This window comes from Palaemon carinicauda, chromosome 2 (assembly GCF_036898095.1).
Source record: "Palaemon carinicauda isolate YSFRI2023 chromosome 2, ASM3689809v2, whole genome shotgun sequence".
In the NCBI taxonomy this organism is placed as follows: Eukaryota; Metazoa; Arthropoda; class Malacostraca; order Decapoda; family Palaemonidae; genus Palaemon; species Palaemon carinicauda.
In genome coordinates, this window is record NC_090726.1 from 94,886,423 (window position 1) to 94,907,823 (window position 21,401).

General features: G+C 34.4%; 1 protein-coding gene across 2 annotated transcripts in view; it reads left to right on the forward strand.

Moving 5' to 3' along the window:
- LOC137625985 (cell adhesion molecule Dscam2-like) overlaps positions 1-21,401 on the forward strand; it is a 2,034,023-nt gene that overhangs the window by 1,956,002 nt on the left and 56,620 nt on the right. For both annotated transcript variants that reach the window (XM_068357069.1, XM_068357078.1), the window contains exons 20-26: positions 3,923-4,017; positions 6,277-6,488; positions 7,104-7,285; positions 14,865-15,011; positions 15,173-15,328; positions 15,537-15,700; positions 17,997-18,120. In XM_068357069.1, the coding sequence (XP_068213170.1) occupies positions 3,923-4,017; positions 6,277-6,488; positions 7,104-7,285; positions 14,865-15,011; positions 15,173-15,328; positions 15,537-15,700; positions 17,997-18,120 (1,080 nt within the window). The remainder of the gene's footprint in view (positions 1-3,922; positions 4,018-6,276; positions 6,489-7,103; positions 7,286-14,864; positions 15,012-15,172; positions 15,329-15,536; positions 15,701-17,996; positions 18,121-21,401) is intronic.

Here is a 21,401-nt window from a genome sequence, read left to right on the forward strand (position 1 = left end):
TCTATTCATCGTAAAGGAGATTCCCTCCCGTTAACGAGTTCCAAGAACCATTCTGGATTTTGGAGAAGATCAGTGACCTGGACCTACGTTGAGATACTACCGCTAGAGACATATGGGTTCCTTTAACTGGCCAGACAGTACTACATTGGATCCTTCTCTCTTGTTACGGTTCTTTCCCTTTGCCTACACACACACCGAATAGTCTGGCCTATTCTTTACATATTCTTCTTTGTCCTCATACACCTGACAACACAGATTACCAAATAATTCTTCTTCACCCAAGGGGTTACTGTACTGTAATTGTTCAATGGCCACTTTTCTCTTGGTAAGGGTAGATGGGACTCTTTAGCTATGACAAGCAGCTCTTCTAGGAGAAGGACACTCCAAAATCAAACCATTGTTCTCTATTCTTGGGTAGTTTCATAGCCTCTGTACCATGGTTTTCCACTGTCTTGGGTTAGAGTTCTCATGTTTGAGGGTACACTCGGACACACTATTCTATCTTATTTCTCTTCCCCTTGTTTTGTTACATTCTTAATGTTTATATAGGAGATATTTATTTTAATGTTACTATTCTTAAAATATTTTATTTTCCCTTGTTTCCTTTACTCACTGGGCTATTTTCCCTGCTGGAGCCCTCGGGCTTCTAGCATTCTGCTTTTCCAACTAGGCTTGTAGCTTAGCAATTAATAATGATAATAATAATAATAATAATAATAATAATAATGATGATAATGATAATAATAATAATAATAATGATAATAATAGTACAAGGAAAAAGAAAAAATCTGAGGAAGGCAATATTAACTTCGAAACCGTTACTTCAAGCACTGGATTTCAACGAGAAATTCCTTATCCAAATGGATGTGTCGGATAATGGGATTGGAGCTGTCTTATTGCAAGAAGACGAGGAAGGAATTCTTCACCCTGTTTATTTTATGTCGTCGAAGCTGAAGAAACATCAGCGAGCCTACCTGACAATTAAAAAGTAACTGCTAGTGTTAGTCACAGCGATAAACAAGTTTGAGGTCTATGTGAATTGACTTCAAAATGAAGAGATTACAGTGTATTCAGTTCATAATCTTTTAACTTTTGTCAATAAAATGAAAAATAATAATCAAAGGTTAACTAGATGGTCATTATGTTTACAACCCTATTGTATTAATGTAAAGCATATACTGTATCAGGTAAAGGTAACGTGGTTGCAGATTATTTATCTTGGGCTAAAATGATGGATTCAGGACCGGAATAAATAATCTTTTTTGGGGGGAGCTACCTTACGAAGCCGGTCTAGTGTAGAGTAAATAATTTATTAATGTATTTTATTTATATATTTCATTTGTGTTCTTCTCCTGTAGGTATAAGTTTGATATGTAAATTACGTAAGATTTTCGTCGTTAATTTCATTGTATTCTTCATTCAAGTCAGTAGATGTAAATTTACGTTATTTCTCAGAATTACCTTTTTATTTCACGTATTTTGTAACGAAGTCTCGCGTATATTGTTCAAGAGTGCTATATGATCGATACGAGATATGAACAAGGGCTTATGTAAATCTTTTTTATATTTTTATGAGGTGCTGCCTCCTGTTTGTAAGAAAATATGCAATTCTTATATCTGACATGTGTTTTGGAAGGTTCTCAAAAACCCCAGCATTAGATTTTATCTTTTTTTTATGTTTGAGTAATTATATAATTTTCAGAGCATAACATTTTTGTCTTAATCTAAGTTTTGGTCAGACATAATATTTCAAGTGATTTATTTTTTTTATGTAAATTCTTTCTAAGTGTTTTAATTTATATAGAATATATTTATTTTTGTAAAGAGGGTATTATTCCAATCACTAGTGTTTATTTCAGTATTCGCTCATACTCTTGTTAAAGAATCGAAGTAAGAGGTGGTTTTAAATAATTCTTAAGAATAATTACCCAGGTTTGTTTTTATATATTGCTGTCTGGGAGTTATTTAAGTGTATCAGAGCTAGGGTAGTAATATTTTCAAGTGTAACAGAGTTAATGTAAGAACAAATAGGTGAGTTTGGAATTTGACAGGTTGTGTAGCTTCCCAGCCATAATATATATCATATTTTTGGTGCCCAGACCCGGGACCATAGTATGATAATATATATATTTGTACATACATACATGCATGCTTAAATAAGCAGCATATATATATACATATATATATGCGTGTATATATATATATATATATATATATATATATATATATATATATGTGTGTGTGTGTGTGTATATGTTTATATATATATATATGTATATACATACATATATATATATATATATATATATATATATATATATATATGAACACAATTTATATATGTATATATGCTGTATATATATATATGTATATATATATATATTTATATACATATATATACATGTATGTATATATATATATATATATACATATATATATATATATATATATATATATATATATATATATATATATATATACATATATATACATATATATATATGTTATATATATAGATATATATATATATATATATATATATATATATATGTCGTATATATATATATATATATATATATATATATATATATACATAATACATATATATATATATATATATATATATATATATGTGTGTGTGTGTGTGTGTGTGTGTGTGTGTGTGTGTGTGTGAGGGTGTGCAAGCCGGGAGACGATAATATATTTTGGACTGTACTGAATTATCTTTTATATGATCAGTTTCAAGTTCACGTGCATTGTGCGGACAAAGTCGTTGAAATTTCTTCTTTTTTTTAATCTTTTTAGTAAATAATTTGGAGCTGATTGGTCGAGTTGATGATACAATAGTTTTTTTTTTTAAACAAGCATTTTCCTTGGAAATGAAAACTTTATATCAAAGTTTTTTTTGTCATCTTCAGTATTTCTTACTACAGAACTGAATTATTTTCTTTCTTGTTTTCTCTGGAAATCAAATGAAATGCTGCCTTTTCTTTGTAGACACACTGAGAAATCATGTTTGCGGCAAAATGAGTTTTCTTTTAGTTACTGGAAAAATTATAATTATATTCAAATATATGATAATCGATTGGCAAGGCAAGAAATGTAGCTCATAAGTCATTCGGGTAAGGTTCTAGCTTAATAAGCAATGACGTCACGCCGCTATTGGGTAGATCTGGTTTTGTTTAGACCTTGATGAGCATGTCGTAAATGGATGTGGACTGTCCTGTAATTTGAACGTGTGCAGTACAGCAGACGACTAGAACTACATTTATGACAGAAGGAAACATTTATATATTCTTTCATTGTGAGTGAGATACATTGATGTAAGGTGCAACAGACAAATATTCCGGCCAGAAGAAAGTCATTTTTACAATTGGGTAATTAATCGAAAGGTTCTTTTATCATCGTAAAAATATTTTTACTGCTACAGATATGTGTATTATCAATAACTAGTTCTTTCCTGGACTTGTTCTGGCCAAGAACAGAAGTAATTTCATTCATTTTATTTCTTACAAGCATTGCGTGCATCAGCTGGCCTGGAAATATTTTATTTATGGAATGAGTAGGGATTAACTTTCATCACATTATAATTATCATTATCATTATTACTAGTCAAGCCACAACTCTAGTTGGAAAAGCAGGATGCTATAAGCCCAAGGGCTCTAACAGGGAAAAATAGCCCAGTGAGGAAAGGAAGGAAATAAATGAACCTTATGAAAAGAAATAAAAAATTAAAATAAAATATTTTAAAAACATTAACAACATTAAAACACATCTTTCCTATATAAACTATAGAGGGAGACTAGATAGATATTCATTCTTGTCTATTTTTATTGTAATATCATGTGATTATGAAATCATTTACAATACACAGAGTATAGTTAAACGAATTATATGTGATGGAATAACCTTTCAATCGCAGCCTCTTGGGATGACGTGAGTGTGAGGCAATTGCGAGCTGAAGGAAGCGGTACTTCAGTGGTTCTGAAAGACCTCCTACCAGCTAAGGTTTACCAAGTAAGTTATATTTCGTATAAAAATCCTGTACTGTATATATTTTTCACACAATTTATCATTTTTACCCATTTATTTAGACAAAAGGATTTTTCTAGCAGTAGTCCTTAATGTTCAACCTTTAGGCTAAGTTGAATTTATTAACTCCTGGAAGGAAATAAGATTTTTTTGAGAGGTCTGTTATAATGTTACATTCCAAAGTTTCTTTACTCTCTGCAAAGGGAGTCGAAGCCAGGGATGAAGAATTGACCCCAAACCGTATTCGAGTTCTCTCTCTCTCTCTCTCTCTCTCTCTCTCTCTCTCTCTCTCTCTCTCTCTCTCTCTCTCTCTCTCTCTGTTACTTCTCATTTTCTACCCCTCTATCAGATATTCTTCCCAACCTCTTGCTCTAATTTGTAGTAGTAGTAGTAGTAGCGACAATATTAGTATTGTAGTAGTAGCAGTAGTAATAGAAGCAGTATTAGTTACAATAGTTTTAGGAGGTGAGGGAGAGAGAGTTTCAGAGCGCGAAGTGTGTATAAGGGGTGATATTAAGGTGGTTTACCTCTAGCCATGTGCCACTACAACCTTCGAACATGCATCTTTCTCTTATTTCCATCTTGGTGGTATTTCAAAGTGATATTCTATATATTCTGTTCTGTGTATATTAAAGGAAGCTACAAGGCACAATGTGTCAATGTTTAGGGTTATAACAACGATTTGTCTAAATTCTGTGACATGTGGTGACTAAGGATTACCCAGTTTCAAAATGTTAGATAGACACCACATCACCTAAAACCACTGGGTTATAAATCTAAAATGGAAAGGAATCCCCGAAAAATGGATTCGTAGACAACACCAAGTTTGAATTTTAGCTCATATAGGTGGTGTTGAAAAAACTGGAAAACAAATAATATGGAGTTTTAGTGAAAGTGGCAAAAAAGGGAGACCTGACAGATTTTAATAATTACTGAGGCATCACACTTACGTCAGTTGCCAAGGAAATGTATAGCATACATATTCTGAAGAGACTAGAGAGAAACATTGATGAAAAGGTGAGAGATGAACATGCAGGATTTAGAAAAGGTAGAAGTTGTTCTGACCAAATTTTCATTTTGAGACATTTACCTATGCGTAGAATATAGAAATCCACTTTTGATGGCATTTTTTGACTAGGAAAAAGCCTTTGATAATGTGCACCGGCCAATTTTGTGAAGATTCCTGCGCTATTATGGAATTCCTCTTAAAGATGTAAATTTGATAAAGTTTGTACATGAGTAATACAGTTGGAGATGGTGAGGATGAATTGGACTGGATTGGTAATAGGAAATTAGCTGACCTAGACTTTGCTGATGATGATGTCCTTATTAGCAGAACACCACAGGATTTGCAATGCTTGCTTACATAAAATATCACACGAGGTTGGTCTCAGTATAAATAGAAGAAAAACAGAGATGATGTGAACGGAATATACAATGAAAGATGAAATATCATTGGAAGGAGAAACGATTAAGGAAGTAGAATCATTTAAGTATTAGGAACTATGATCTCCAATACAGGGTCATTAGAATTGGAGTTAAGTGAAAGATTAAAAAAAGCAACTCAGACAATGTCTAGGTTAGGTAAAATTTGGAAATCAAATCGCCTGGAATTACATATAAAATCAGGCCATATATCAGAATAGAGAGATGTGTTACTCTATGAGTCGTTGTATGATAATGAAACACTCTCCAACAGATTTAATAGATTTGAGAACAAAGCCTTCAACAGAATATTAGGAGTTAAATGACAGGATAGGATAGGTGTAGGAGGAGAGGATGTTGAAATGGTATGGTGGGTTATTGGTCGGTATGTAGGAAGCGTTATCTGACAACTGGTTGTCAAACTGGCAGAATTCCTCCCATGAAAATTCCGTGCGTTCGATGCCCAGCTCTTCGCCACTGGCTTCGACATCCTTACACCGGGGTGGGTGGAGGATAAGGAAACTTTGTATTATAATAGTACAAGTCAGATAAATGCAGCTTTGTACATTTCTGGGTATTAGAAGTTCAGGGATTATATATAATTGTGTACCCATGACAGATTTGTTCCTTTTGTTTTTATTTCCATTTTATCGCCCAATTTGATTACCTTAAGGGAAGCAGTTCTTAATCATAGGTTGTTAGCAGACAAGATGATTTTAGGAGTAAAAGAGCCATTAGACTGAAGATATAATCCGGTTCAAGTTATCGATAGGAATTCTCTCTGTGAGTAACTATTTGTTCTTTTTATGTCATTACCAGGTTCGAGTTGTAGCGGTGAACAGCGTAGGTGATTCGCCTCCTTCAGAGCCTTTAACTCTGAGAACACAAGGGGAAGCTCCTAGTGCACCACCACTTAATGTAAAGGCCATTGGAATTAGCCCAAAGGAGGTCCAGCTTTCATGGTCCCCACCAGATGTCGACACCTGGAACGGGCAGCTATTAGGGTATTATGTTGGCCACAGAAAAGAAGGGTATGTCTTATTTCCGCAAGTAATTGGATTTTCTGCAATAGTTTATATATAGAAATATGCATGGTTTATTGGTTGATTGTAGAATATTCTATAAGATAGTTAATAATCTATTTTTTTTTCTTCAACAAATAAAACTGATATAAAGTTACCTATGATGATGAGAAAATGTTTCTGTCATTTGATATGCACAATGCACTTTGCAGGTCATATTGACATTAGCTAATTGCTTGGTGACAGTGGCATATTATTCTTCCCTGTTTCATGTAGGAACTCAAAATATGAAGGCTTTGTGGATTACTTCCTTATGAAAATATTTCTAAAAACTATGATTTAAATTTGAATCCCTTCAGAAAGCAGATTAAACATTACAGTTACCAATGCTTTTTTAGGTAACAAAATTCAATAAGCCAGATCATAAGATTTCTCAATAAATAACTCAAGCCGTAGAAAACTGGAAACTAAATTTTTGGCTGTGGTGTGTAGCAAAATTTCGACAGGATTCAAAGCCTTATAATTCTGGCTTATGCAAATCATGTGGTTCATAATCTTTGGCTTACTTGTCTCTTTATTTTAAAATTTGAGGTATTATGTTACTAATAAACATATTTCTTTCAGAGCTTTGGGGAGTGGACGTTCCTTCAGCTTTGATACTGTGGGAATGACAGGAGGAAGCGAAGAAACTTGGACTGTAAGTAATTTAGAAAGATACTCCCGTTATATCTTCGTTTTGCAAGCATATAACAATAAAGGACCAGGGCCACTATCTACTGAAGTATCCGCTTCTACTCAGGAGGATGGTAAGATGTGATGAAAAGACTTTTCAGTTAATAAAACATCATGAAAAAACTTTCACGTTAGCATATCCTCCTCCTCCTCCTCCTCCTCCTCAGGAGGAAATTGATTAGTTCATTTTTCATTCTTTGTTTTTTTGTTCTTTTGCCTTTGGTAAAAATTTTGGATTTACTTTGTTATGATATTTAGTTCATGTGTTTTACCCATTGTTTTTCCACCTTGACATTTCCATTTTTGGGTTATCTCCCAAATTAGATGCAGAATTTTGTCACTAACTTATTCAGTTTTTTAGATTACATTTTGTGTTTTTTATTATGTAAAAGACTGGCCAATTACAAAGTAGGCTTACTCTGTTGCTCCACATATAACCTATAGTTCACCCATTAAGAATAATTTCATGTAATTGAAGAGAGTGGTACAATTTATGTTTTCCGTCAAGTCTAAACCCAATGAATTCTTGTATCGAATGAAAGTTATGGAATATAATTGAATAAGCCATTTATTGTTGTGCATTTATAAATCCAAAAATAACCTTTGAGAATTATGCTTACTGAGACATAATTTCTCTTAAATGATTGAGAAAACTTGCTTGATAACATGTCTAAAGCATATTATTCTCTATAATCTTTGGAAAGACACATCTATCCAATAAGTGAGGACATTCGGCCAAGCTGGCTTACAATATTTGTTAGGAATAGATTTCATTTCTCACCCAAGCTAATAATAGGGGTCCAATGTTTTCCCGTTGGTTCCAGATATTAATTTCTGGCAACTGGTTGGACTGTCTTCTGGAAGTATTTGACTTAAAAAATTATATTGCCATTTTTCAATTACATTTTCTCATAAGTTTTTTCTCAAATTCAAATTCTGGCTAAAACCATGCTAAATAATTTGGTTATGGCACAGGGAATACAAATCAAATATCCTATATTATTGTTAAAAGATACATTATTATAAAATAATAATACTTCTTTCAATACTATAAACCTTTTTTCTTCCAAAGTGTACAAACAGTAATAGTGTCAATGCTTTAGTGCATGATTAGTCTTATTAGGTGGCAGGATCTCCTTCATCCTCACCAATTCCCAAGAATGCCTGGCTGATATTAGTGCACACCTACTCATCAGCTCCACACATGCATATCTCTGGTCAGTTGAGGTCCTGATATCTACAGGAACAGTGGGACCTGTAACTGGTCTTTTTGCACCCTCTTATGATGAGATGAGTAGTTGTAGCTGGAGGTGGAGAATCCCTTGTGCGGACTGGTACTAGTATATCCCCTTTTTCCTTCAACCTATAGGTTGATGCTGGTGGCAGCTGAGGGTGAGGAATTTCATCTTGATATCACACCATGGCATAGTAACGAGCTTTGGCAATGGCTTTACGTAAGGCTCCTCGTGTTGGAGGTGGCTTTTGAGCTTCTAGTTATTTCGTGGAGAAAAGTTTCCACCTGAGATCAGCAATATCAACCAAAGTTGTACTAGGCTCATAGAGCTGGCAAACAAATGTCTTGATGACATGGTTAGTTTCAACTCCCAGCTCCTTGGAGGTTCCTGGGGCAGCAAATGCAGATATCAACACCATGGAGCCTCTGTTCACTGCCTGCCACCAGGTAAGCTTCCCCAGGCCAGCAAATCGTCTTATTATGTCTTCTCCAGAGAAGGCATAAAATCCTTTAAGAAGGCTACAGCCTTTGCAGCCCTAAGTGCATTTACTACTGATTACTTCTTTTTGGGTCCTTCCACCAGTTACAGAATTTGTGTTCTTGTAAAAGGTGAATGGTAACGGTTGATTACAAGGACAAACACATCAATACAAGCTGACTGAATGTAGATTTCATTTGTTCCTCTTCAAGCAGCATCCAAACTGCGGAGAAGAAGCCTTGTGTCAGCTCCATGAGAGCTGCAGAGAATATGAACATTCATAAGGTTTGAGAGCACCTCCTGCTGTGAATTAATATGAATACTCTGGGCCCACTTTCAAAATGGTGGAGAACTGTTTTTACGAGATAAACTGCCAGTTTATCTTTTTTTGTAGAGCAGGACATAGAGTACATTGCTGACACCTTACCAACTGGCGCGTTATCAGCAACATGATAGGCAGTGGATGGCTTGCCACCCTGGCGTCTCTCTCTCTCTCTCTCTCTCTCTCTCTCTCTCTCTCTCTCTCTCTCTCTCTCTCTCTCTCTTTGCAACCTCCTTCAGTGAAGTGAAAAGATCATAGCAGTCAAAGAGTAGAGGGACCTTATCATAGTTGCAGCACTTGCTGTTCAGTGTAGCTGTGAAGTGGTCTGCCCATTGGGCACATGTCTGGACCAAAGATGGCATTCCATCAATGACAGTCACCTTCCTTGTTAGCATTAAAACAATGTCACTAGTGACATCCTCTGGCCACAGATCACCACCTTTTTTGTATGGCAGCTCCTCAAGTATAGCCATTAGCTTGCTCTGGTCTGTGTTTGGTAGGATTTCCCCCACTAACTGTGAACAAGGCTCGTGAAAAGGCAGCAAACTCATGCTGACGAATGCCCTCTTTGAGGTTGATCTCAGGGCATGAGCGTGCAGCAATCACCATGTGGGCAAATAGTGACCATTCATCCGTGTGCTCAACTACTTGAACCTCCAGTTTTTGCTTCACTGACTTCCTTGTACTTTTCCACATCTTGAATTGAACTTTCTTCATTGTGACCCAGACACTTCCTTTTTGTTGACATGCTCCTCAAAAAACTTGGCATACTTCTCTTGCTCAATATTTTCTTGGATGTACACATCTTTTTTCACCATAGCGACATTACAACCTTTGTGATGATAATAGTCAGGTCTTTCCCTTCATATTTCCTAGGATAGATGGAGGATCCGAGCACAGTCTTCAGTTGGGCAATATTGTCATCTTGGTTTGTCCAGACAGCCATTGCTGTGTAAGCTATTTGTCCCCACTGCTGCTGGCTGCACCTCTCTGAACATTCTAAACCCAGCATGATATGTGCTACTTAACATCAATGGCACGAGCATTAGCCTAAGGAATAACAGCACTCAGCTGCCCTTTCCAAGTATGATTATTGCTTGCATCAACAGCCTTTCGCAGTTGTTTCCCCGCACTAATGTACACACCTCATGAATTGGCTCTTTGCTGTCTTGTTGGCCGAAGACACACAGGCTTGCATTAAAAGGAGATGTTGCTGAACGTGTGAAGTGAGGAATCTTGCTTTCAGAAGAGTCTGGTACACTAGTGGCAGCTGCAGAAAATGGCCTTCCATGTCTCTTTTGAAGATGCTAATTCTTTCCTTGTTGGCAGGCCTTCTGGTATTGCACCTTTGCATGTTCTAGGTAACCATTATGACATATTGACCCCTAACATTTTCTGTGCCACCTTGCTTCTTTTTTCTCAGATCGATGGCAGTATATCCTAAGAATCGTCTGCTGATCTGTGGATATTCAGCATCTCCATACTGCCCTCTTTTATGTACAAACTGGAGGAAATTATATGTTTCCTCTGATGGTTCAATCACTAGATCACAAATTGCTGGATTCTGACTCTGAATGCACAGCATAAAATCAGTTTCTGGTTTTGATTTCTTAATGCTGCTTGGCTCCATCGTGTGACTGCTAAAGGTAACACACTAAATTTATGGACACATAGAGCGAATATAGAAGTTTATTTATTATTATAAGGCCTTAACTATCATGTACAAAAGTCAGATAGTCGTTTTCGGTCACCTTCCTGAAAAGCAAAAAGTTACATATCAGTGTGTGTTGGGTTGATTCGATAATGGTATAGTTGATGAAAAGCTTATATTAAAAGCTGCTAATTTTGTCTTACATGTAAACAATATTTTTACAATGAAGACATTGGTAGTTCTAAATGAATATTCGCCTAGAAATACTTTACATAAAGGCAATTCAACATTCTGTTACTTCAGACTTTAAAATGCGTGTGTATATGTAGTATCGATCTATCTATCTATCTATCTATCTATATGTATATATATATATATATATATATATATGTATGTATATATATATATATATATATATATCATCAAAGCCTAAAATATTATAAATATATAAACTAAATAAATATAATCTAAACCAGTCACTTTAAATTTGATACATGATTACAACTGATACTCTAAAAACTATTTGAAAGAGAAATAAAAAGAAGAATGACTATCGAAATATTAAATTATTCTAAATTACAGACATTCAAAGAGACATCGCTGAAAACTCACATAAATTCAAATCAAATGCAAGATTTACGGTATATATATATATATATATATATATATATATATATATATATATATATATATATATATATATATATATATACATATGTAGTATATATATATATATATATATATATATATATATATATATATATATATATACATATATATATATATATATATATATATATATATATATATATATATATATATATATATGAGTATATACAGTATATGTGTATATATGGTATATATTTGGGAGTAAGGTACAGCAACTTTATTCTGGCTTGTTCTACATTTGTGAGTACATATCCCCAGCCACTGTTGCCTCCTAATACAAGTAGAACCAATAGTCTAAGTCGAATACACGTTATATGAAATAGATGCAATTTATTGATGTTGAATATTTGGAAGATTTAACAGTTGAGAGCAATAATGTTACTTATTAACTGGGTTCATTGAATTTTGTTGACTAATTTACCAACTACTTTAGTAACAAGCATGGATAATTTATGCATCCTAATTGGTGTAAACACAATAAGTATATAATTAGTCACGGATGGATCATAATTTATAGAACATCAGACAGTGTAGAGAAGAACTTTGTCACTCGGGATGAAACCTTTCAAAATACTCGAAAAAATAGGATATTCTGGAAGATCAATTGCCATGTTATTATTATTATTATTATTATTATTATTATTATTATTATTGTTGTTGTTGTTGTTGTTGTTGCTGTTGTTGTTAACAATATTATTATTGTTACTATTAAGTGCTAAGCTACAACCCTAGTTGGAAAAGCAGAATGCCATAAGCCCTAGGGCTCCAAAAGGGAAAATAGCCCAGTGAGGAAAGGAAATAAGGAATCTACAAGAAAATTAATAAACATTTAAAATAAAATATTTTAAGAACAGTAACAACATTAAAATAAATTTTTCACATATAAACTATAAAAACTTAAAAAAAAAAAACATGAGGAAGAGAAATAAGACTGAGTAGTGTGCTTGAGTGTACCCTCAAGCAAGAGAACTCCACCACAAGACAGTGAAAGACCATGGTACAGAGGCTATGGCGCTATCTAAGACCACAGAACAATGGTTTGATTTTGGAGTGTCCTCCTAGAAGAGCTGCTTACCATAGCTAAAGAGTTTCTTTTACCCTTACCAAGAGGATAGTAGCCACTGAACAATTTTATTGCAAAAGTTAACCCCTTGAGCGAGGAAGAATTGTTTGGTAATCTCAGTGTTGTCTAGTGTATGAGGACAGAGGAGAATATGTAAAGAATAGGCCAGACTATTCCGTGTTTATGTAGGCAAAAGAAAAAGGAGCTGTAACCAGTGAGAAGAATCCAATGTAGTACTGTCTGACCAGTCAAAGGACCTAATAACTCACTAGCGGTAATATCTCAACGGGTGGCTGGTACCCTGACCAACCTACCTCTATCTAATATACCTTATTTATCCATAATGGTACCAAGACTAGCAATATGAAAGCGGCCTATTTTACGTCATGTCTTAATTTCCAAACAAATTTAATTTTGGAAAAGTATTCGAAGGCTTATTTCATTCATAGTATTAAGCATGGTTCCAGAAAACATTAGGTGATCTATTTCTTTTATAAAAAATATATTTTGGCATGGCAGTGAGGTGAGTACATAAATCATTTTTATTGAAGTAACTGTACACAGATTTACTGAGCCTCTGTTTTAACTTTGGATCACTTAAATCTATTGGGGAACAAGGTTAGAGACTTATTTCGTTTCTTGTTCATTAATGAAAAAAGGAATCTCCCTATTTCTATATCAAGGAAACCATATACTGCCAGAAATTCAAAGATCTCCATGCATGCATGGATATTCAATATCCTTGGCAATGTGCAAACTTGGTATATATTTATAGGAGCTTGACAGTAAAAGGTCCGTACTTTAAATCAAATTATTCAAGCCATCATACTCCTTGGACTGAAACTGTGATATTAGGCAAAACGAAATCGAGGAAAAAAGTGAGTCTTCTATCTTGAATGGAATTACTGAAGCTTTTGCTTGTTACTGAAGAAAATAAGCAAGAAACGTCATATTTTGGGAACTGCATAGGTCTCATATAACACCCATTGAGATATGTGGAACCTTGCAGTGAATTTAAAATCAGAATGGTTTATTTCGATTAAACCTAACAATCAGTTTTAAACATTCTGAAATCTAAGTAGAAGTTTTGATGGAGTTTAATGATACAGGGAGCATCAACTCCTGACATGATCCTAGTACTTTTATGTCATCTGTTGGATTTCTAGTTTCCATATTATTCTTTCACTTAATTATGTTTTGAACGTTTTCCTTATTCATGGGTTGTTTTTCCAAAGATTTTACTCATTTTTAGGGGAACCCATCGGTGTCTAGAGAGCAGTTTACAAATGGCTGATGATTACCAAAGCATATTTTTGCTATTGAAGCCTTAAGGAAGGAAATTAGAAATGAGTAAAACCTGAAGAAACGAATGTATTTTTCAAATCAGTGTGTTAGATAATATAAAAAGGAGACTATAATTTGTTATAATTTAGTATTTCATACTTTTTTGCCTTTCGTGGTTATAGTGCTTATAGTCCATTGGGAAATTAGACCATTAATGCCTTCTGAAAACTTAATCTTATCATAGCTATAAGTTGATGATTAATGCATTTATTGATATAGGAATTCCCATAGAAGTGTCTTCCATAGAATACCAATTACCTGACCTTTAATGAAAATACTGCAAAACTTGATAATTCCTAAAACCAATAATATGGACATCTAATTTCTTGGCTCTGGCTGGTGAACTAAATATATTTTGTACATTATTGCAAATAACAACAAAATTATATATCGTAAAGCCTTTAATTCCCTTCGGGACTTTCTGGAATTTGCCTTTTTGATCATGCTTATAATTTCAAGAAGTACAATATTCCAGGATACCTAAACTGAGACTAGTTTGTTCGTGTTTTTCAATAAGAAAATTTCATAAAGATTTTAAGATTATGATCCTGTCCCGCTATGTAGGAGAACCTATGTTAAACTCTTTGTTCTCTTTGACAACTTTTACTACTGTATTTCTTATGTAAATTTTACCATGCTTAGATCCACAAGGTTAGGGATGCTTCTGAGGAAGAAAAAGGGAACATTACGCAAAGGGCTAAAGCATCTTAATCTTCCTGTCTCCAAGAGCTTCTCCCAGAATAATGGGAAATAGTTATTGATGGTATATTTTCAACTCGGTAGAAAAGATAATCTGGTTTTTATTCATGCAAAACTGATTTAACCCATGGTTACTGCTGTCTGTAGCATAATTATTACTTTCCATAATATTATTCCTATTTTACTTCGCCAGTACCAGAGGCGCCTCCAGAAGAAGTGTCGTGTGTCGCTCTCACTTCCACTCGAGTTGAAGTCTCATGGTCCCCTCCGCCAGCTCATCTCACTCATGGTGTAGTTACTACGTATACTCTCACATACACTCCTATGGATGATCATACAGGTCAATATCATTGTTGCAATACTTAAGATGGTTTAATTTATGCTCTTAGCCAATTATGGGGGTCAAGCCTATTAAAAGGAAGATTGCTGCTTTGTGCATTAAAAGATTGTTAATGTAAACAAAAACTCTTTTTACTTTAGATTTCTCCAAATCTTTATCAGGCCTGCCGCCTGGGGAGTCTCGTATTGTGAATGGACAAAGTGCAACTATAGGTGACTTAGAACGATATACAAACTACTCCATAACTGTGGCAGCAGCAACAAGAGCTGGTATAGGTGTCCCATCCGAGCCAATAAACTGTGCTACTGAGGAAGATGGTAAAATATGCTTTTTATTTTAGGCTCCATACATAGGATGGCTAAATATTATATTGTAGATCCTTTTCCTGAAAATCTTGGTCTTATAGAGTAAAGTGTGCTTTCAAAAACAACCAGAAGTGCATTACAAATATACATGCATTTTTCTTTATGATAACAACATTTACACTTAGTTATGACCTTTGTAACTTTCTTTGTATTATGTCAGTACCGCAAGCACCATCAAAGATTAAAGCAGTCGTAAGCAGCAGCAAGAGTGTTAAAGTGGCTTGGGAGGCACCGGAAAGACTGCATGGGCTGCTCACTAAGTACATTCTCTACATCAGGTCTCCACCTTCCAGAGATCCAGCTAGAAGAATACTACCACCTCAGGTATGAGTACGCTGTAGCTTTTTCTGTAGGATTTTCTCAGAAGCATTAAATAGTTACATATTATAGGTAACCACATTTATAATAAATCTTAAGATTGGGTATAGTAGTAAAAAAAAACTGTAATTGATAAATAAATGTGAAGCGTTCATCTTAAGAAAATGTTCATTGTATTTCTATGAATTTTACATTATGCAATGATTTTTATTTTTCTCTTACATATTACCCATTCATTAGACCATCCAAAACGATTAGTTTTACGGAAAAATATACTTAGGATATTCTCAGATAAATATATAACGCTGAAAGTTTCTAATACAGACAAAGAAAAGGAATTATTTGTAGGTATGTATTCATGCAAAAGAAAAAGCCTAATAAAGAGAAGATAATAGATTGATAATGATAGAGAGAGAACATTGTCTTGCATCTAGCCATGGAACGTTATTGGTGATAATGATTTCCTGTTACACAATGCCACGAGCAACCAGGTTCATAATGGGAAATTTTAAACGTAACTAAAGAATACTTTCAAGAGAGCTGAAATTTTTTATGCATGTATTTTAATCAAGAGTACCGTAATGGATTTGATGTTGACTTTGAATTCCAGAATGAGAATTACGAGATTATGTATAGAGTATATAAAAATTGCATCCATGAAAAGATAGTTTCTTTTAAGAGATATGTGAGCTAATATTTCCTAATCAAGAATGCTCCCTTTCTCTTGAGAGTAAATTTAAACCAGGTGCAATCAAATGAGAAAGAAATAGACAAGAAACTTTTGATTCAACAACGATGACCAGTACCCAGTCCAAATTATTTTTCTTTATAGGTTAGGGGACAGCTTACTAAATGATTTGAAAGCAATATTATTTGCAGTGAATAAAAAATCTATTTTAAAATGGAAACTTACTGTTTCGAGATGAAATCTGTAGCCCAGATATGTGGCATTGATGTCACCAAGAGTAGTTTAACCTCACTGTTTTAGATCTAACCTGACCCCATCTCACTTTTCAGACGTGAGTTTTTTCTCAAATGTGTTGTGTCTGTGGTTATCTAAGAAAAGATTCATGTAAGAAAAGAATAGTCAGTGGCTGCGTGCGGATTCTCTTGTTGCTGATTATCTCTTTGCCTTTACTTCGTAAAATGGTAGTATTTTCTTTTAATTGGGTTAAGTATATGTTACAGCAGCATTAACCAAACATACATGAAACACATCTAAAATTTATGATGATATATATACACATATGTAAAAGAAAGGTATAGAAATCCCGCAGTATCACTTAACATTTTAAGTAATGCTACATATGTGTTACAAGAGAATGCATCTTAAGATATACGAGGCATTATATTGGTTTAGCTCATCAAGTGTTTTTATTTCATAATTTCAGCTATATAATGGAAATTAGCATCTTGATGACTCTTCTGCCATGATAATACTGTCTTGCAGTGCAATAAGTAGTCAGAATAACGCAAAGTCTCTGCTGCAAAATATTCTTAAGGTGTTTTCTGAGACTTTGTAACCGTGTGAATCGAATGATAATGATTTAGGAACCCCGATGGTTTTTATGTAATTTCAAAACCCCAGAATCTTCAAGAGAAAATGGTTTTTGAACACGGCACCAGGCATTATGTTTGCATTGTCTGGGATCATTTTGATTCTCGTGTAGATTAGAATAAAGATGGAAGTAAATGGTAATCTACCCAAACGATTGTTTTGCTGAATACTTGAGATTTAAGGAATTGATAATATCACGTAGAGATTATCTTTAAAAAAAAACTAAAGAAGAAGAATGAGATATAAGCCATGTCTCATTTCGTCCCAGGCAGTACAAATGACGCAGCTTTGTTACTCTTTGATTCAAATCTGCCTCTGAAGGGAGTCAGAGTCTCTCATCTGTAGAAAAACGACCTGTGTCTCATTTAGGCAAGGAGACATTAAACTGGGTGTCCCCTTGTGGGTAAAGATGACGTTTGTAGACATACCAAAAATTATTGAGTTTGAATAAACAAACTGCATGTATCACTTAAAAACAAATATTGCTGACTTGAAGGGGTGTTATATGACTTAATTTGTGTTGTTTACTCTTTTTACACCTCAAAGTACTCATTAGGCGATACATTTGAAAAATGAAATTGATTTTCATTGTTTATGATATTATGGTAAGAATTTTCTGAAATAAGCACAATGTATATTTACATAAGAATATAAACACATGTCAACCTTACATTGTTTAATAGATTTCTTCATAAGACATATATTATCTACTTAAGAGAGAAAATTTCTGTATTTTTTTTTCAGACAAAATGGCTAGAAGTAAATGACCTTATGCCACAAAATCGTTATGAATTCTGGGTCACAGCGTCTACTCGCGTTGGTGAAGGTCCTCCTTCACCTGCCGTTTCTGCAACTCCGTCAAATACAGGTATTTGGGGTTTTAACAGTGATTGTTAATCCATACAAAGATGTAAATATTTATTCATATAAATGCATTTATATATATATATATATATATATATATATATATATATATATATATATATATATATGTATATATGATTGCAAAGCTGGTCTTCATGAGGGTAGAATATTTTATTCATGTATTTCATTTGGGTATCTAAGAGATGTTTAGCAAGCTCGTAAAGTGAGTTCCACTCATGTAGGATTAGTTTAATGTATCTAGATTACATAAGACTTTCGTCATTCATTTTGTTGTATTTTCATTCAGTTCTGTATATGTAAATGTACGTTATTTTAAAGAATTAAAATTTTATTTCACGTAGAGTTGTTACAAAGTCTTATTTAACTTGTTAAAAGGTATGCTGTATGACACACACGATAGGGATTACATCTTGTTTCCACGTTGTTAGGAGAGGGATGAAAATTCTAGACTAAAAATATTCTTTTTTTTCATGTTACGAGAGGTGGTCGGAGTTAGCTGAGAAAGTTGCCTCGCAAGCAACATTAGTACCCCTTCTTCAAATTGCTAAGTTAGGAACCTTACGCTGTTAGAGTCATGCCCCCACGCAATGAGAATGATTTACTAGAAGTTACTAGAAGGAATTAAGTTAATATATAAGGACCTAGCAAAGCATAGGAGACATCTGCTAACCCTCTCTCCAGCCACTATATAATTCGTCTCATGTGTGAATAATGTTTTCCTCTCAAATGTGAATAGGGATTTCTCTGCAACATATACCGTGTATGGTGTTGTTTAAACACTTGTGATATTATTGTGTGTCTAAGTTAAAAGTATTATGTTAATATAAGTACATTTTATAGCACAAATTTTTATAACTGGCCCTGTGAGATTAGGTTAAACAGTGAAGTGTAATTATTTTGCTGAACCCTTTGGTAACCTTGTGTGAGCTTAAGGGACATAAGGGTAACAATTAAGTATGTGTAAGTGTAAATTTGATTTATTTTCTATAGTGTTTAAGTGTCAACTTTTCTCATTAATTGTCAAAATTAATTATTTTAATAAATCAATATCTAGTGAAATAAGTGATTGTATAATTTTTTTGAAGTGTCTTTTTTTTTGTCTTAGTCTAAGGTTTAGTTCAGATTTAATATTTCAAGTGATTTAATTTTTGTGTTAATTTCAAATTGTTAATTCTTATAGAATATATTTATTTTTGTAGTGTGTATTATTTTGATCACCAATACTTTTCTCAGTGCTTTGCTCGTATCCCCTAACCAAGAACTGAAGTAAAAGGTTGATTTAAGTATAGTTCCTGTAAAAAGTAAAATAATCACTCAGTTTTGTTTTAAGTGTAAAGTAAAATGACCTTTTAGATATTCAGTGTTCATATATATTATGTCTTGGAGTTGCGTATTATTCTCAGAGCTCGTAGGTATTTTTCCTGTATATCAGATTATGTTTTATAAAGCAGGTGAATTTTAGAGCTCGGAAATTTACGTAATTTGCTAGTCGTAACATATTTTTTTTTTCTTGGTGCCCAAACCCAGGATCGAGCGAGCCTGTTTTAAATATTGGTGATAAGAGGGCCGTGTTTTGATTAAAGGTTTGATCAGTTTAGTGTTGATAGGATTCTGTGTATTGATAAGATATGATTTTTGGAGAGGTATAATTAATTTTTGTAAAGTACAAGATGGCCTAATTAAATGTACAGAAGTTTTTGGAAAACCAATTGTTCAGGAATTGTCGAAAGCTAATCTAACTAAAGTTCAGTGGCTCGCTATTTTAATGGCATGTGGTGACCATGTAACTGGTGGAATGATTAAAGCCCAAATCAAGTGTCTAGTCTTAGAAGCATTGATAAACTCAGGAAAGTTGCCTGAAGATATTGCAGCAGGTCGCGGCCTTTTAGAGAAGACTGAAGCAAAATTTGTAGAGAAGCAAGTATCAGATGACCCACAAACTGAAGGAACGAAAGCAGAAACGCACATAGAGGCTAAGATTAGATGAATTGCAGCGGAAGAGAATTTGATTAAGTTGAAGATGATGGCAGAACGGGAGGAACGAGAAGAAAGAAAGCAAGAAGAGGCAAGAGAAATTGCAAGACTTGCGAGAGAAATGGAAGAAAAAGAGTGGGAAGAATTAAGAGAAGTTGCAAGACATGCAAGAGAATTGGAAGTAAGAGAGAGAGAACAGGCAAAAGAAATTGCAAGACATGCCGGGAAATTGGAACTGTTGAATGCTTGTGCAAGGCTGTCAACTGAGACAGGTGTGACTCCCGCTTTGCACGATTCCATGTTTAATGTGGCCAATGCATAGATATTAACCCCGAAATTCACAGAGGAAGCTTCCAACGAGTTCTTCGATCATTTTGAAAAGGTCGCATCGACGATGGAATGGCAGAGTGTCCCTATTGGTAAACAACACAGTTCATATCTTGCCTTGTCTCAGGACCAGAGGAAGGATTATCAAGAAGTTAAGAGGAGCGTACTGCAAGTGTATCAGATGACCCAAGAATAATGTAATGAAAATTTCCGAAGTTTGCGGAAGGACGAGAAAATCACTTTCCTGGATTAGGCTTATAAGGTATGACGATGATTTAAGAGATGGATAGAGGCTTCCAAAGTGAGAGAGATGGCTGATTTAGAAGAACGGATAGTGTTGGAACAATATTTACGAGGGATTCCTGAACATATTCGAACATACTTGAGAGAGAGAGAGAGAGGTGAAGAAACTTGATAGAGCCGCTTCGCTGAGTGAAGATTATAATGTTATCAGTCGTAAACCCTCAACAGGTAGGAAGTTTTAATCGTCATTCCAACCAAGTGTCAAGTATTTGCCGACCTATGGAAACCAGTTCAGTAATAACTCTGGGAACAAGTTCAATAGTTACAGTGGAAGTACCACTGGTACTATTTTAAAGCAAAATGCAATAGTACCACAGCAACAATCGTCGAATCGTCACCTTCAGGTGTTGTGAAAGACATGCAGAAGATTAATATTGCCTCTTATAAGTGTGAAAAAAAAGGCCATATGAGTAAGGAATGTTGGTCGAACCAACCGAAAGTAGTCCCCCAGTGGTTAAGGGTAATTCAACTTCACAGAATACGAAGACGAAGATTCAAACAGGAAAGGCCGCTGACGAGGAAAATAAACTAGCTATTGTTTACACGGCGAACAGGACAACTCCAAACAGAGTATATCTATGAAGGTATGTTAGCCGCTCCAGATGGGAGCGAGCAGATCCCAAAGTCGTTACCTACTTTTGAACAGCTTTCTGCAGGCTA